This window comes from Malus sylvestris, chromosome 15, assembly GCF_916048215.2.
Source record: "Malus sylvestris chromosome 15, drMalSylv7.2, whole genome shotgun sequence".
Classification (NCBI taxonomy): Eukaryota; Viridiplantae; Streptophyta; class Magnoliopsida; order Rosales; family Rosaceae; genus Malus; species Malus sylvestris.
The window spans coordinates 52170899-52189955 of record NC_062274.1 but is presented as its reverse complement, the minus strand read 5'-3'; the positions used below and the strand labels follow the sequence as shown (position 1 = coordinate 52189955).

Genomic DNA, 19057 nt, shown 5'->3' with positions numbered 1-19057 from the left:
GGTACCAAAAACTGAAATGGGTGTCTGAAAGATAAAAAGAGGTGTTATAAATATCTTCGTCCTAATAACAATTCATTATCCATGGAGCAAACCTCAATATAAAGAGAACGACTTATACGGTGCCAGTATACGGCTATAGTTGTGTTTCGCGTCAATAAAATAAAAATATGTGTAAAATTTATTCATATGTGTTTGATTTATTGACACGAGGCATCATGTGGTTGTGTGCAAGTGCCATATAAATTGTTCTCCAACATAAATATATAAAATTTAAGAACACAAACCCCTCCATTCCTAGAGTGAATCCTTGCCGGATCCTCTAATTACATCCGTTTATTGTACATCATGCAATCAGTTTTCATCAGGTACTATTTATATTCAATTTTAAATAAAAAAATTTACAATGATTTCTAACCCACAATGTATGATGAACAAATGTGATTTGAAAATTCCCAATATCCTTACAAAGAGGATCTGGTGAGGATCCTCACTCCTCCATTCCATCTCTTAAGAAAATTGTAAAGGAGAAGAAAGGCGTCATTTTCTTTACTATTAAAAAGTAGGTTTTGATGATTAGTGAGGTGATTCATTTCAAACCGGTGATTGTTTAGTTTCTCTCAAGAAAATTCTTAGTTTTTTTTTTTTTAACAACGATATTATCTACACTAATAGATGAGGGAGTGAGCTAAATTTTACAATAAACTAGTAATAACATGTTCCAAATTCACATTTAGTGAAAATCAAATCTGAAATCTCTCATCTAAAATAATTAGAATATCGAATTTAAAACCGCTCTTGCAACATAACAAGCATAAACAGAAGTTAGGTCTCCCTTGTACAATCTGAGGTAACGGGTTATAGCACGTCATTTCAAAGGGTCAATGATTCAACTTTCACTCCCTATGTAAGTTTATATTAAGAGTTCGTTGAACTTTTCCTTTTTCTTGAAAAGTAATTCTACATAAAAGTACTTTCTGTGAAAAAAATTCATGTTTTTCTTGGTTGGATCAGCTCGGTCGGCGATTTTCGTCTTCTTGTGAAGTTTACAAATTTGCTCTTATAAATCGATGAATCTCCGTATGCTCCTAGTCTTGACTTGCCCAACAGCCACACAAGCTGGATAGAAAACGCCCTAATCCGGTTCAACACGTCACACCGTCTTTGGCATTGATATTTTTAATAATAACACTTTGAGTTATATTAAAAGTATTTTCAAATACTGCATAAATTTTGCAGTTAAGATAGGAAAAGGATTCTGATCGGATTATATTATGGGGATTCGGAGGATCTCGTGATTATAATCGTTTATCGTACATTATGCGATCATAAATTATTTTAATTTTAAAATTTAAAATTAAATATAAATAGTAACTAACGAAAACTGATCGTACGATATACGATGAACGATTATGATCTTGAGATATTTGGGATCCCAAAAAAAGATCCGCGAGGATCGGATCCTCTCCTGAGCCAATGGAGAGGATCTTCCTGACCAAACATTGTTGACCGTTAGATTTTCATCCAACGACTATCATTATTATAACTTTAAAATGACTAACCGTTGGATAAAAATTCAACGATCCGCAATGCTTGGTCAAGAAGATCCTCTCCATTGGCTCAGGAGAGGATCCAAATCCCTTTTCCGTTAAGATAATGCTTTACAAACTAAAGAATGGTTAAAAGAAGGTGCTAGTTCCAGTTTTGATTGGACCGCATCCGAGTAGTATAAGGGTGGTCCTAAATGTCAAACTTTTAGAAATCCAGGTGCTGGCTCAATGCTGCCTCCACGAAATCGTGCACCAATTGGACACGTTTCAAAGTTGCAATTCTGCCAATTTGGACCATACACATACCATATAATAAGTTTCTGCCTGCCCCCACTTGCGAGAAATTAAAAAAGCAAAAGATGGAAAATGGTTATGGTGGCCACTAATATTGGCAATCGAATGAAAGGTGGCATTCAAATTTGATGGCGAAGTTGTGAACACCAGGTGGTGTATATGGAACAGTACTTTAAGAGTTATGAGTAGAGGTGTGATATCTACACACTTTTTTTTACTTCTCACACACTTTTCTAACTTTCGGCCATCTGATTGGATGAATTGAAGAAGATCAACGGACAGAAATTAACAAAGGGTGTGTGAGAAGTAAAAATGAGTATGTGGATAGCACACCCCTTATCAGTATTATGTATTATTTGTAATTATGCTTTGAATTTATTATCATTCTTTGCTCGTGTTTTATTTCAGTCTTGTCCCTATTTCAAGAGAATTTCTATCCAATTTTTGATAGATTTCCATCTGCGACAACTTTAGTTATGTCTTCATGCATGTCATTACTACATCACCTAATCAGATGATGGCTAACACACCTTGAGATTGATGCCCACTAGACGGTAGGGTGGGGTGTATCAGTTTGGAAGATTTTTTTACCAAGGTCTACTTCATACGTATTCTAACGCGACGAAAAAACGTGCTTTATTTTTTGAAATTTTGTTTTGAAGACGCGTTTTATTTTCCTTTTGATTCTTTCTTGTTTACGACCCATAATTATTTTCAAGCAGCAAATCTTTTTATGAAGATTATGCTTTTGTTTTTAATTTTCACGTTTGACTCTGAATGGTTTTTCTTCCTTATTTTGTTTTGTACCATCTTATAGTGATTCAAAAAACACTTTATGCCCAACAAAAACCACCTCAGCTTAAAAGCCGAAAAACATATAGGAAATTAAGAATTCACAAACACAGCCCATAGAAAAAGATTCAGCCCAGGTGACTAAAACTTGGTATGTAGTTGTGTTGGACTCTCATTGTTTGGGCCTGCTCTTGTGCTGTTAGCCCTTTTACTATATGCATGTACGAGTCGACTCATCTTTTCCATGTCTTCTTTTATACCATACATTGTCTAACATATTATCGTTCACAGCCCAGCCCATACATTGGTTTTAAATGATTCGTTCAATAATCCATCACGAGGTGGCTAAATGGTTGGAGATGAATTTCAGGTCCGTATTTCACACAGTACATCTTGGGTTTGATACAATCGTGGGCGAAAAAGCTGAAATGCTTATGTGAATCTTCTCGACTCCCAAAAAAGTGATTTACCGTGACGAAATCACCAATTGGTTCTCTTTTTAAAATGAAAAGAAATGACTCGTTCCATATGCGAGCACTCTCTCAACGTGAATTTGACATTTATTTTTATCTGCATAAATTTGCAAATCTGAAGACATGGTAAGGCAACAAAGCGTAACTTGCACTGCAAGTTACTACCCGTCAAGCCGTACGGGGTCGAACATTAGCTGCTAGCTTCCACGAAAGTGGTTTGGGAAAGGAAGAGGATACGCAGCGTACGCTTCCCCTTTTTTTCACAAAGATGCGAGTCTATTGCGGATGAGGATTTTGGGCAAACAAAACTGATCCCGAATGCTTGAACGTATGTAGTATGCTACGCCGAGAATGTTGCAAGCAATATCACGGCTACTTGTGGATGAGTTATCAAGTCACTTATGTTAGATGATCATAAACATTATCTACATCAATTTTTTGCATGACTCTTGATTCCACATGAAATTACACAACTCATTGATGAACCGGATTGTAATCAAACATCTGTTAAGAACCGATAAAAATAACAAGTTTAATACAACACAACCTATTAAAATAACTGATATGATATGAGAAAAACATCAATACAACAAACACGATGCAGAATTGTTTGATTGGAGAGAAGATAAACGTGGCAGAGAGTCCGGGAGACTTGCTTTTTGAGCGAGTCCATTTCTCCACGTATTTATCGCTGCACGTGTAATTTTTTTAACATAATTTATTAAAAATCTCGATTTTATTGATAACAGTATTATCAACCGTATGAATGTTCTTCACTGTCTGCTGTCAGTTTCCAGAGTTGCACCACCTTAAACGACGTCGCAAACCAAATCCCGGAACCGGAAGTCCTTCTTCTCATCAGTCTCTCTCCCTGAATCTCCCTGACTCCAGAAGCTCAGCCATGGCGGTAACTCCTCTTCTCACTCTTCCACATCTTCCTTATTCGTACTCTTTACGAAAAAATTATCAACTTCTAAATGCATGGCGGTTTTTTTTTGTATAGGACTCGTTTGGGAAGACGCTGATGGATCTGATATCGTCGGACCCGTCCACAGCGTCGTCCTCCACCTCTTCGACGACGTCGTCTTCGGCGTCGACTCAATCGGCGGCTCATGCGCCTTCTCCACCAAAAAGCAGCGCTGGCCTTCCGACGGCTCTGGGGAAGCCGGCCGGAGAGAAGAGGTCGAAGAGGGCGGCGCTGATGCAGATTCAAAACGACACCATCTCTGCCGCCAAAGCTGCGTTGCATCCCGTCCGCACCAACATCAACATTATGCCCCAGAAGCACAAGCACAAGCAGAATAAGGTACTTCAAATCGTATCAAATCAATTTTTTTGTTCTAGATTAGGAATTAGGGTTTAGTTATTGGGCCTAACTGCAATTGGAATCGCAACGCAGCCTGTTTCGTATGCAGAACTTGCAAGGAGTATCCACGAATTAGCTGCTACATCCGATCAGGTAGCTGTTGAATACTCACCTATTTCCGGCACCTACTTTTGTACATTTATTTATTTGTTTACTTTTGAAAATTTAAGTGTTGTTTGTTTTCTATATCTTTTGCATTGCGAATAGAAAAAATCCCAGAAGCAGCTAGTGAATCACGTCTTTCCCAAGCTTGCCGTCTACAATTCTGTTGACCCCTCCGTCGCACCTTCACTTCTCATGGTAACTTTCGCTTGTTTACATGTTATATAGCTTATTGATGGAATGCAGTTGCAATACTTCCATATGATCATATGAAACTTTATAAATTCTTATTTTGCTTTGTTATATTTCCCCTTTACTTAGTTCCATGTTCCTTTGTCATGTTAATGCGATGCCTCTACGCACGAGTGCCAAATAGGAAGGACAATAAGAATCTCAGCACTCGGCACATACACAAAGATACTTAGCACATCAATTCAATAAGCCCACATTGCTAATATTCAATGTTGGAACTGAATCTTAGTTGCCAACTTGCCATGTCTGTTGTTCCCTGAGAGTAGTTTCATAACGAGCTTAACTGGTGTGTATGGTTTGTGAGGTGTTGCACCACTGGTAGGATATGTTTTCTATAGCTAAAGTTAGGGATATTGAAGATGATGGAGTGGCTTGAAGTTTCATGAAGAATGAAAACTACGATTGCACAATTTATTACCATCCCTTGATATGAGTCCTGCATATCTGTTAAAAAGGTGTATTGATTCTGATAGAGTGCCTCCAGAGTTCTGAGAGCTTCTTTTGAGGAAAATGCTTATAGTGGTCAAAGACTCAAAAGTATATTTTGCTGAATCCCTCGTTGCTTTTCTTGGTGCTTTTGGACAATTTCCCAACCATAAACCAAAGATATGTCGATGATGAAATGCTGTTAGGAAGATAAACTTTTTCGGCTTTTAGTTTTACCAAGAGAAAACACGTGTTGTGGGGTTTAACTAGAAACGAGATTCATATTGTTTTTCCTAAAACACATTTATGAGATCATAAATGTTGGCTTTTATAACTGACAGTCTATCGTTCAAATACATGTTTTTCTTAGAAGTCTTTGTTCTTTCTGCAGCTCAATCAGCAGTGTGAGGATAGGAGTGTTCTGCGATATGTCTATTATTACTTGGCCAGAATTTTATCAGATACCGGTGCACAAGGTGTAAGCACTGGTGGTGGGATCCCAACTCCAAACTGGGATGCCCTAGCTGACATTGATGCTGTTGGAGGAGTTACCAGAGCTGATGTTGTACCAATAATAGTGAATCAGCTTACAACAGAGGCTTCAAATGCTAATGCAGAATGTAAAGTATTTTTCAGAGTTTCTCGTAGTTTAATAGGCTTCTTTTTATTACTGCATTTCATGGTTTCCAGTGTCGGAGTAACTTAGAGTTGTATGCTGTCTATTAAGAGAACTCAATGCACAAAGTTCTAAATTCCAGCACATACTAAGGACACACTTTATCTTTTTCAAGTCTATATGGTCTTTGAACGTGGCGTGAAATGGACTTGGTTAACTAACCTTTAAATTCTGAGGGGTTTTGACCTAGGTCTTCTAAACTATTTCTTGCCTTTTTCTTTTTTTGAAAGAAAGAAACTCTATTAAACTATATGCACAGAAGTTAGTGGATAAGTATGTAAAATGGGCCATTCAAATGGAAATCTTTTATATGATAGTTTAGAATATGATGGTTAGATTAATTTTCCTTTTGTTATAGTGCTAGAGATGGTGGATGAAGTTTTTAGCCAGACTTCTGAGAGATCTTATCTAGTGTTCTGCATATTCCATCAAGCTATTCTGTTAGTCTTAGTATAGTCTTCTTTTTCAATTGTTTAAGAATAACAGGTGGGAATTGCAGCTTCCTGGTGGCCAGGTGCTTTCTTTGTAATTAGGGTTTTACAAGTGTTGTTGATTTTACTTAATTATGAAATTATGTGATGGCAGCTTCAATATTCTCACTTTGTAGACAGTGGGTTTTACAAATAAATTTGAAAATCTTCTTATCTGCTGTTACATTACTTGTAGGTGAGGGTTTGATAGAAGTATTTATGCATTTGAGTAGAAAGTAGCATTTTTTCTTTTCTTTTTAATGTTAATTCAATGTGACTGATTAATAGTCTCACTATTTCTTTGCTTTTTAATAGTAACTTAATGTCACATAAGAGAATTAGGGGAGATGTTCTTAAACAGGGACAAAGTAATTGCATCATCTGGGGTGTGTTTTTAAGAGGGGAGATATAGGTTCTGTTTATTGACATTGATTATTTTTTGTTGAAGTTCATGCGCGAAGATTGCAAGCTTTGAAGGCTCTTACATATGCTTCTTTGACCAATTCTGAAATACTGTCCAAATTGTACGAAATTGTGTTTGGCATTCTTGATAAGGTATGCGTTTGGGTTATCTCATATAAACTCATTTGTTTCTTACAATAGGGTTATGTCTGAATCATCTTAGAATTTTGTTCTTGATGGTAGAAAAGAGTAATTTTGGTATAGAGTGACGGTAACTGTCTAACCAAATAAAGCCAAACAAAATTATGAGATGTAAGGGGGAACTCTAAGCTTTATGAAGCTCTGTTATTGTGGAAACTATATATATTTGCCTGTGTATATGCCTTGGGGGAATCCAAATATCTAAATGTGGTTGTGGGGCTTTGAAATCTTGTCTAGTTTTAGGGATGGATTTGGATATCAAAAGGAGATTGAGAGTGCCTCTCTTTTGCGCAATTTAATTTCTAGGTTGCTGATGGCCGGCAAAAACGCAAGAAAGGTATGTTTGGGACTAAAGGTGGCGATAAAGAGGTAAAGTACATCTACTCAAAGGTTCTTATTTTTAATTTTTATGCTGGAAGGCATGGAATTGTAATTAATGGCGGGTTCCCCTACATGTGTGGTACAAGTGTTTTTTTCTTATGATTGAGAACTGGATACACACCTTAATGCTAACGCGTACCTATCATTAGTGGGTCATGTAGTTTTTCTTAAATTTTTCTGTTAGTTATTTACAAGATTTAATATTGGGGAAGGGGCTTTTTTCCATGGAAGACAGATTTTGGATGCCGTTCTAATTGCAAATGAGGTGGAGGAAGTTAGGAAGAAGAAGAAGAAAGTTTGGGTGGTCACTGGTGTTTAAGATAGGCTTTAAGAGGCCACATGATCACGTGACTAGGGTTTTGGAATTGTTGGAATTTGGAGAAAGTGGATGTTTGAATCTGTATGCTTACGTAAAAGCTGGGGGGTGGGGGTGCCCAAAGCCTGTGGAGCCCATTAGGATGCTCAGAACCTGACTTATTCAAACATCTCTCCTCTCTTTTTTGGTTACAAAAGCCTCTTACAATTTCTAAAAAAATTCTTCTACTATGCACCTGCATTTTTTCTTGTTCCTTATCCCATGGTTGTTGAATTTCCCAACCGAGCTGATTACGTATGCTTTAGTTAATCCATGTTTTATATACATTCTTTAATTTTCATTTTCAACTTCAGTTCATCATCCGGAGTAACTTGCAATATGCTGCCCTAAGTGCTTTGAGGAGACTTCCGTTGGATCCAGGAAACCAGGCATTTCTGTACCGTGCTGCCCAAGGGTGTGTTTTCCTTCATTATGGTAGTCAACTTTTCATTGCATAGAGCTGTTGCTTGAGAATATTTTTCCGTATCAATTTCCTCATACAATTTTGACAATTGCATGTGGCACATATCCATTTGGTTCCGATATTTTCTTCTGCCACATACGTATTTTTACTGCATGAGATTGAGTTTTAGTTGGAGAAGTTTTTTTCGATCAAACATTTTCAACTGACTCATTCTGTTTTTCTCATGTCCTTTTTTAAGCTTTGAATCTGTTTTTATGTATCCTTAAACTTGCAACACTTACTTAATTCGTATTACTACTCAATGATTGGTGGGATATCTTTAGAAACTGTACCTCTGTTGTGAAATTGGTTCTCTAAGTCAAACAAGTTTATGTTACACTTCAGGGTTTCATTTGACGATCCAGTTGCTGTACGGCATGCATTGGAAATTTTATCTGAGCTATCTACAAAAGATCCTTATGCGGTTGCAATGGGCTTAGGTGATTTGATTAATTTAACCTTTTTTAAGATTTCGCTTTCTTATTGTGTGTGAAACTAAGCTTCACATCTTTATGCTTCTAATACTTTTCAATTTATTACTTTGTGCAGAGAAACATGCAGAGCCTGGAGGTATGTTTCCCAATATTTGTTTCTTAATCTGAGAAAAAGAAAAGATTACATAGGATCCAATTTTTACCGTAGAAAAAGAAAATGGCTTTAGGTTCAGACAGGCTTTCTAGCCAATCATTTTAACTCGGGCTTTAGCTAATATAGGTGACCAGAACATTTCAAATTTGTTGACAAAAAAAAGAACATTTTTAATTTTTTTTGTTTGCCTGGCTCCTTTAGAAATTGTTCATTCTATTTGTAGGAAAGCAAAGAAAATAAAGACTTGTTCTGTTACAAGATATGTTTTTGCAATGAGTTTTGTGAATGAAATGAGTTTGGTCTCATCTGGTTCAATGCCATTTTAGATTTATTTTTTCATGTTGAAATTTCAAATTGTAAAGTTTGTTTGCATCTTAATATGCTCAAATTGTATGTTCTTACTGCATTTTGTGGTGCCTTGGTTTGTTCCATGTATCAGGAGCTTTGCAGGATGTCCTCCATTTGCATGATGTTCTTGCTAGAGTTGCTCTAGCGAGGTTGTGCTATACAATTTCTAGAGCACGAGCCTTGGATGGTAAGTCTATATGATGAATTCTTCTTCTTCTTCTTCTTCTTCTTCTTCTTCTCTCTCTCTCTCTCTCTCTCTGTGTGTTTAATTTCTGTTTCCTTGTAAGTTATTTGTTTGTTTTTAAATGTGTCTACAGAGAGGCCCGATATTAAATCTCAGTTCAATTCTGTGCTTTATCAACTTCTCCTGGATCCCAGCGAAAGAGTCTGTTTTGAGGCAATTTTATGTATATTGGGAAAACATGATAGTGCAGAGAGGTGTATTATAAGCCTTCCTTTTATATTGATTGCATCCCTTTTGTCATCACAAGGTCATAATTAGATGGAGATTGTTGTATAACTCAGTGTTCGACCCACATATTCTCCCCGTATATAATTTTCTTCATTTGCTTAGTTCTAATATTCATTTGCTTACCTTTTCAATATGCAGGGCCGAAGACAGGGGAACTGGGTGGTACCGATTGACTAGGGAGATTCTCAAGTTTCCAGAAGCACCTTCTGGGAAGGGTTCCTCAAAAGATAAATCTCACAAGACAAGGCGTCCACAACCCCTTATCAAACTTGTAATGAGAAGGTTTAAGGATCTCTCTCTCTCTCTCTCTCTCTCTCATTTTGGTATCAGAACCCGGTGAAAATTGATGTTAAGAGGTAGTTTTTAAAGCGTATTTTCATATGTAGGAGTCTGGTTGAACTTAAAATGTTGCAAAAATAATATAAAGGTAAAAATAAAAAATTCCATTTGGTCAACTGTCACATGGGGCAAAGTTCAGGTGGTATTGCTAAAGTTTTCTCCTTGTAAAAACTTTAAATTATATTCTCTTGATTTTGTGCTTCCTGTTTTATACAGGCTGGAGAGTTCTTTCCGTAGTTTCTCTAGGCCAGTACTCCATGCAGCAGCAAGAGTTGTGCAGGAGATGGGGAAGAGTCGGGCTGCTGCATTTGCTATAGGAATACAGGATATCGATGAAGCAGTGCATGTTAATACATTGTCTGAGTCTCTTGATTCGCAGGATTACAATATTAATGAAACCGCACATCCTGAAAGTAAATTTCCAACTTTTTTATCTTTTGACGGGATCTCTTGTAAGTTGTAACCTTTTAGATACTGGTCCATAGCTTCCATAGCATCTTCCCTCTAATATTTTAGAGGATCAATGATCATTAATTTTGATGATAATTGTGTAGATTATGTAGCTATACAATGAGTGATGTGAGTCACTGGAAATATCTCATTAGTTACGGTTTATATATATATAGAATTTGCATGTATAATTGTGTCAATGGACCTTTTAGTAATAGGCATTAGAGTGGTTTTATAATTATCATTAATTATTTATGAGTATGCTATGAGTTCTGCATCTGGTGTTGAGCTCTACAACTCGTCCCCTGTATTGCACTATTTTTTAGTAATGAAAGTATGCCTCTTATACGTAAAACAAAAGGATGCTCTTAGTTCAGCAGTTACACGTGTCTGGTGTACAAATTTATGGAATATTCACAATTAACTTCATATATGTTTCAAGCCAAAGTCATGCTTGGTTTTTAGTTACTTTTATCACAGGGAATTTTGCACCAAATATACTTGAGAACAGTTCGTGCATGAAAATTTTGCAGATGTTTATCTGGCATAGGTTTGATGATTGAATTTTTAAAGCAACATGTTTCACAGAGTGAAGATCTTATATCATTCTGGTTCTCCAGGACATGCATTGCTTTATAAATATATAGGTTTTTTATTTGAATTCTCCATTTCAAGATCAGGAAGGTAAAATGTGTCTGGTTAGAGTGTTTTTTTTTTAGCAAAGTCATTTCAGTGTATATCTGATACTTTTTATCTAAAATTTCACTCTCAATTTTGTTTTTCTTTAATCTCTTTGGGAAAACGATATGCCATATTAATTTCAGTTTTTTGTGGCTAGCATAACATAAGTTGGAATTTTCCATGTTAAGAGTAAAATAGGTAGAAAACACATGATATGTTGTAACAAGGTAGGTGAATGTAAATGAGGCCTGTACTTTCTCCCAAAGTATTTTGGAAATATGTAGGACTTATACTGTTTGCTTGTGTTTTTACTTGCCATATTCTTTTATATATTTTTAAAGGATGAATAGTTAGTATAGTGGAATGCGATCTAATTATGTTTCACGGTTTCCCTTCCCACCTCATAGGCATTCGAAGAACTTCTTCTGTATCTGCTGGAGTAGGTGGCAAGGATACAATTGCTAGTTTGTTAGCTTCATTGATGGAAGTTGTGCGGACAATTGTAGCTTGCGAGTGTGTCTATGTTCGAGCAATGGTAATTAAGGCACTGATCTGGATGCAAAGTCCCCACGATTCATTTGATCAACTAGAATCTATTATTGCGTCAGAGCTTTCTGATCCAGCTTGGACAGCCACACTATTGAATGATATTTTGCTCACTTTGCATGCTCGTTTTAAGGTATGTAGTGGACAAGAAAGTATCTCATGGTGTGTAATTTGTTGGGAAGTGTATATGTGTAGAAATCTCTATTAATGAACTTCGGCACAAAGATGCGTAGGAAGCGAACCACTGAGTAAAAAAAATATAGAAAACCAAGCCACAATCCCAAACCAGAACTACACCACACATCCAATAACAGCTAATGGCTAAACCATTTGTATTGTCAGGCGACTCCAGATATGGCTGTCACTCTTCTTGAAATCGCAAGGATCTTTGCAACTAAAGTTCCAGGGAAGATTGATGCTGATGTATTACAACTACTTTGGAAGGTAATTTCCTTCAATCCTCACTACAGGCAGTTCTTATCTATGTAGATAATTATGTATGTCTTGTCCATCGTATTATTTTCTTGCATTTCTTTTAGTGAAGTCTGTGTTTCTTGTGAAAGAATTTATTGCTGTATGTTTTCCAGTGCTTCTTATGTGCATTTATAGGCTTGCGTCAGTTATGACGATACGGTAAACATTATCCCACCAAAATGAGCAAGAGGATATAGGATACTGGTGCAGTCTGACTCCATTTTGTATTTAGTTGTTTTGCATATCTACGGGCTTTATCGCATACAAACAATCTCTATTGATGATTGCAACTTGTATCAGTGATTTTAACTAATCGTCATTATTGACTTTCTGATTCCAGACATGTCTTGTCGGAGCTGGTCCTGATGGGAAACACACAGCATTAGAAGCAGTTACCATAGTTCTTGATTTACCACCACCACAACCTGGGTCAATGCTGGGCATCACATCAGTAGACAGGGTATCTGCGTCTGATCCAAAGTCAGCTCTGGCATTACAGAGATTAGTACAAGCAGCTGTAAGCATCTTTTTTCCAATAAGTAGACGCTTTATTTGTTTCTCTTCCAATTCATCCATCAAATAACCTGTAGTACATATCCTTTTCTATTTATTGCTGAACAAATGTACTGTTAGGTATGGTTTCTTGGAGAAAATGCGAACTATGCTGCTTCTGAATATGCGTGGGAATCCTCAACTCCTCCTGGTACTGCATTGATGATGCTAGATACAGATAAAATGGTTGCTGCCGCCAGTTCTCGTAATCCTACTCTAGCTGGGGCATTGACTAGGCTTCAGAGATGTGCATTCAGTGGCAGCTGGGAGGTATTAGCTTCCACCTCAGTGTCAGGCATTTGACATTTTTTACTGACTCTATCTTAGAACGATAACAGGGTGCATTAAATACTAGTTTTCCTATGTACTACCACGGTCTGGCAGTCATGGTTAAGGGTTACAATATTCTGTTGAGGCATGGTTTCTAAAGCATCGAAACGATGGTAGAAGTAGTTAGAGAATATACTTTGCCCGTTGGTGGCTCTATAGTGGGCATGCAGGAGTAACCTATAAAACTCTAGTTTACTGATTTTCCGTGGTTAACATGTGACCTCACCCTCTACATTTTTCGGATGGGGGCCTAGATAGATACTACAGAATGTACACACACGTGCACACAGATTTGTTAACCTGTGAACTCACCCTCTACTCATTTGATTGTCTTATATGTTGTTTGTTCATTTGGGTTTCTCTAGGTTCGAATTATTGCTGCTCAAGCTCTTACAACTTTGGCAATAAGGTCTGGTGAACCTTTTAGGCTACAGATCTATGAATTCTTACACACGTTAGCACATGGGGGAGTGCAGTCTCAGTTTTCTGAGATGCATCTCAGTAATGGGGAAGATCAAGGAGCAAGTGGCACAGGCCTTGGAGCTCTAATAAGTCCCATGATAGATGTTCTTGATGAAATGTATAGAGCACAAGATGATTTGATCAAGTAAGTGATACAAATTTCTTTTTTAAACGCGTCATTCTTCTTTTGGTATTCACTAGAGTTTGTTGTGTGGATAATCAGGGAAATACGCAGCCATGACAATGCCAATAAGGAATGGACAGATGAAGAACTTAAGAAACTATATGAAACTCATGAAAGGTTGCTTGATCTTGTTTCGCTGTTTTGTTACGTCCCCAGAGCAAAGTATCTGCCCATGGGGCCAATAAGGTACAAACTCACTTATAGTGCTTTATGTCTTTAATTTGACATATATTTATCTGTTGTAATTTTTTTGTTTAGTCAGATTTTAATCTGTTGTATTTGAAAGAATAAGAGGTGTGAGGTGTTTTTGTTATTTTGTGTGTAAAACTTGATTCCGAAATGTGGAGATGCAATTTTCTAGTTCTTTAGCAAATGTCCAGAAAAAGAATGTCAGTCGTTTGCACCAATGCTTTAATTAGACGATCTCTCTGTTAGGTAAAACCAGAATTCCTCAAATATGTTATCTATTCACTACTCAACACTAATTTTACAATGTCCTCTTTCATTTTATGAAAAACTTCAATCTACATATACCATTTTACCGAACAATTGTTCTTCCCCTTACTCCTGGTGTCTAACTGACATGATAGATAACAAAGGTTGAAAATCTTGATGTTGGTGGAAACATTTGTTGTCCAAATGTTAAAGGAAATATTAGTAGGAATATCAGAAAATAGTATACATGTAAATGGAAATTTGCTCCAAATTCCAAAACCTCCCGGAAATCTTAAAAAAAAAGTATTAAGCATGACACATTAGAAAATATTGTCCAAAGTAACAATTAAACTAATTGTTACTGTACTTATGAGGTGCAAATAGAAGAAAAGTTTATTATGATTCTTGTCTAAGGATTTTAAGCATGTCCCATTTGGTATGAGCATTAGTCAAGAGTGAGGGTAATTTACAACTAATCACTGCTTAGTGCTTACAAAGCACTTTTATGAGGGATTGACTGTGTCAATAATCATCGGTCTAACTCTAAATTTTAATGAGATGATTCCCACATACTAAAACTCTTTTCATTTGACGGCGAGTGTGATTTCTTTTGAATACCAGTTTTACCTTCTTTTCTATCTGCATTTCTGATTTGATTTCCCTTCATAATCTTTTGACAGTGGAAAACTTATCGACATCTACCGCACGCGGCACAATATTAGTGCATCAACTGGTTTGAGTGATCCAGCTGTTGCTACTGGAATTTCTGATCTTATGTACAAATCTAAACCAGCACCTGAAGATCCTGATGTGCTTGATGATGACCTTGTAAATGCTTGGGCAGCAAACCTTGGTGATGACGGACTCTTAGGAAATAATGCACCGGCAGTGAGCAGGGTAAAATATTTAATTGATCTAAATTAAACTTTAAATTTTACAGATGAAAGAAATTAAATATATTAGTCCTGACCAAAAGTGAGATATTTATCAACATCTTGCTATCTTATGTCTCCCACACAAACGCTAAATTTGAAAACAGTATTTATATAATTCTGATTTGAGAGATCTTTAAACATATTATTATAATTCCCTTCCTCTGTTGAATCTTGTAGTCTAACTTTTAAAAGGAATTTGAGTGGGAATTTTTCGTCGATACTGTTTTTCCATGTTATACTGGTTTAAGGTTTGTCTTAGAAAGTGGAATTGGGACTATAGTAGTTAAATTTTGTATTTAACTTGTATGCAACATTGGCTTACAGTAGAATGTCTTGATCCACTTCAAATGGATGACTATTTCACCTCGACTTACTGTTAGGTTAATGAATTTCTTGCTGGTGCTGGAACTGATGCTCCCGATGTTGATGAAGAGAACATAATCTCTAGGCCTTCAGTTAGTTATGATGATATGTGGGCAAAGACCCTTTTGGAGACTTCTGAGCTGGAGGTATGTGTTTTACATAATGTTCCTGGGCTGGCATTGCATGCAATAACTTTGGAGTAATCATGTATACAATGAGGAGGTTGTCACTAATTATATTCATCTGGATTGTAGGAAGATGATGCGAGGTCATCCGGGACATCTTCCCCAGAATCAACGGGATCAGTTGAAACTTCGATATCATCTCACTTTGGTGGAATGAACTACCCTTCACTTTTCAGTTCACGGCCGGTATGAGATGCATTGGTCAAATTCGAATGAATATTTTCTTTGTTTTTTAACTTTTTTTAATAATATACTTCCACTTTTTCATTTGTTGAGGTTCTAGGCTTAAGATTTCTTATTAGGCTCTAGAACGTTAATGCAGTTCTAGATACTGACCATGCGATAATCATTATGCATTAAGAAGTTATTATCTTTCTAATATTTTTTTACAATTCAATACCATGAAGTTGGTTCAACCATGACTCGACCGAAGTATAGCTTTTATGTTTTTAAGATTTGAATTTTGAACATTTTTTCTAAGTATAGGGTATCGTGGAAAGGGTTGATGCGCAGTTATCACTTGCTTATAAGAACTAAGATCAACGCATTTTCTATACCCATACAAACTCGTTGCCTGATTGATGCCCGGAGAGGATTATAGATTTTTAATTGAAATACACTCTATCATCTGCCATATAGGATTCAGTTGTTTGATGAGTTAATTATTTGTAACAGGAGATGTCTGGAGGAAGCAGATATAGCAATCCATCTACGGGAGGTCCCTCATACGGTGAGGGTTTAGGTTCTCCGGTTAGTGCTCATTGCCTCTCTTCTAACTAGTTTTTTTTTTTTAATTTTATGATTCCGTCATAACTGTAATTCTTCTAATTCTTTGCAGATTAGAGAAGAGCCTCCGCCATACTCGTCACCTGTCACACAAAGATTTGAGTCTTTTGAAAATCCCTTAGCTGGGGGAGGATCCCAGAGTTTTGGTTCTCATGAAGACGAACGCATTTCTTCTGGAAATTTTCAGCATGGAACGGCACTCTATGACTTCACTGCTGGTGGAGATGATGAGGTATGTCAATATTCAGTCTGACCTTAAAGCATGGAGTTTCCCTTTCCTAACATGCAGCAGGTGTTCTGCTTGATAAACGATGCAGAAGTTGAAAAATGAACCATTGCCGTCTTTTACAAGGTGATTAATACGGGTTTTTTCTGGACTTGCAGTTAAGTTTAACAGCGGGAGAAGAGGTTGACATTGAGTATGAAGTGGATGGCTGGTTTTACGTAAGTTTACAGAGTGAATAGTACTAAATAACAACAAAAGGAAAACGAAAAAAATCTTGTTCCGTGCTTTTAAGTACTCCAATATCTAGGAAGGAAGATGAATCAATTAGCGTATTGTACTTGGATAACCTCGATTTTGTCTCGTTAAAAGTAGAATTCGCCTAATATTTTTCATCTGGACATCTTTTTTCTCTAGTTGCTCTTCGAAGGGCCATTCTCTTACGTCCTCGCTAGTGAGGCAACATAGTGTATTCATGTCAGTTGCTAATGTATGGCATTTTTACTCCTTACAGGTGAAGAAGAAACGCCCCGGCAGGGATGGAAAAATGGCGGGGCTGGTGCCCGTTCTCTATGTTAACCAGTCTTGAATTCCAGATTGTACGGCCATCTCCAACCGAATGGGCTATGTTTGATCCTCTAATTCTTCGTTCTACACCATCTCGTCCGGCTATCTGGTTTCTTGAAGGCCCGAGCTGCTACAATAATTGTTTTGAAGAGTGGGAACTCCCACTGCATTTTTGTTTCGATTGTTTTATATTTGTTTCCCTTCTTTCACGAATTCGAACATGGGACATTATTCAATACTGTGAAGACATGAGCTCAATTTTGTTAAATTTTCAGAGACTCAGGTAAGTTCTGTTAAATTTTCAGAGAAACAGACGGGTTTCACTAATCTCATTGATACTGTCCTAACTCAATCATCCGTGCAATAGTTTAAAGTTAAAAGTTAGAAAGTCAATTTTGGAGTCAAATTTGACTTCAAATGTTATATCATTTCCACATCAAATAAGAATAAAATAATGGATTTGGCTATAATACTTATGTGTATTTAATACAATCCTTCAGAGGTCAAATATAACGTTTGGAGGCAAATGCAGAGACATATGACTCTTGGAGCCAAATGCAGAATCAAATGACTTTGCACTTGATTCTGGAGTCATATACGACTCTAACTTTTCTAATGCATTGGAGAGAAATTGAGTTAAATTTGAGGTTAAAAGTAATTTTTCTAATGCATTTGGAGAGAAATTGAGTTAAATTTGAGGTTAAAGGTAGTGTTTGACTCCAACTATTTATGTGCATTGGAAATAACATCTTCAAATTCCTTTGTAGACTTCAAATTTTCTAAATTTGGAAACAAAATTACACATACGAGGAGTGCACAATAACGTTTTTGAAGTGTCAATAACATCTATCAAGTTATAGTGTCGTATTTCACTCCAAATGTGGAGATGCAAGTTACTAAATCTAATGGATACAGAGTCAAATTTGACTTTAGCTCTTAACTTGTATGCATTAGAGCGAGATTAAATGAACTTTGGGGTTAACAGTATCTTCTAAAGGTGGGAGTCTCACATTTAACCCTTGATGGCACTAATGAGAGATTGAGACAAATTCAGAATTAAGTTAACTTACAACTCTAAGCCTTGGTTTGGTTTAGCTTAACATTTTTAAGTGTTTGGTAAACACTTCAAATCAGTTTTTTTTCAAAGGTTATGGGTGAAAAAAGTTGAAAACCTGAAGTTGAAAAAGCAGTTTAAAGAAAGGGCTTATTTCGGAAAAACACGGGTGAACGGTAATAGATAAATGAAAACTTCAATCTTCCAATCCTGCCCTCCTTTCTCTCTATCATCAATCTCGCCACTCTCTCGCATAACCCAGTCTCCAGGTCGCGATCTCTCTCGTTCGTGCTAGTGATTTTCGTTTCAAAATAACTTTTTATAAGAGGTTTTCATTTTAAAATAGTTATGGCAAGCAATTAGTAAAAAAGTGAGCTCCACAATGTCAAGTCCTGAGTGCAAGCAAACAACCATTCATGGACGGATTAAGAAAGATATATATCTGTTTGTGGAGTTATGCTTCTGATTTGTCTTAGGGTTTGTGGGGTTTATAGGGACCGTTTTCTGATTTCATCCCCTATCAATGCCTCCCCTTCTAAGTTTGATTAGTTTGTTTCTTGGTTGTGTTACAATATCATTTATTCTTGTTTTATTATATGTATATAAATATATATGTATATATACAAATCAATAGATGGTATCGATGGCAAAGAAAGGGGCGTCTTCATCAATATCATTTGTTCTTGTTTTTTGGGAGATATCCTTGTATTCTTATATTTTAATTTTATATTTGAGTCTTTACACAGGAGGAGAAAACATTGGACTCAAATCTCAAATTTTGACTTTTACAATTGGGCATGTGCACTGGAGAGGACCTTACTATTTACTTTAAATGGTACTTGTCTTTGTACAACTCCACCCGTTGGGTCAGGGCAATGGCAAG

At 36.6% G+C, this 19057-nt stretch overlaps 1 protein-coding gene across 1 annotated transcript; it reads left to right on the top strand.

Moving 5' to 3' along the window:
- Positions 1–3883: 3883 nt before the first annotated feature.
- Positions 3884–17418, top strand: LOC126602008 (uncharacterized). The gene is made up of 27 exons (XM_050268806.1): positions 3884–4013; positions 4110–4412; positions 4506–4565; positions 4680–4772; positions 5644–5872; positions 6847–6953; positions 7308–7370; positions 8052–8152; positions 8546–8640; positions 8750–8770; positions 9228–9323; positions 9454–9574; positions 9747–9890; positions 10164–10360; positions 11486–11757; positions 11967–12068; positions 12439–12615; positions 12732–12920; positions 13346–13587; positions 13666–13812; positions 14742–14958; positions 15377–15505; positions 15614–15730; positions 16220–16294; positions 16383–16562; positions 16715–16774; positions 17068–17418. Exons 1-27 carry the CDS (start codon positions 4008–4010, stop codon positions 17140–17142), a joined length of 3618 nt encoding a protein of 1205 aa, XP_050124763.1. The 5' UTR covers positions 3884–4007; the 3' UTR covers positions 17143–17418.
- The last annotated feature ends 1639 nt before the right edge of the window (positions 17419–19057 follow it).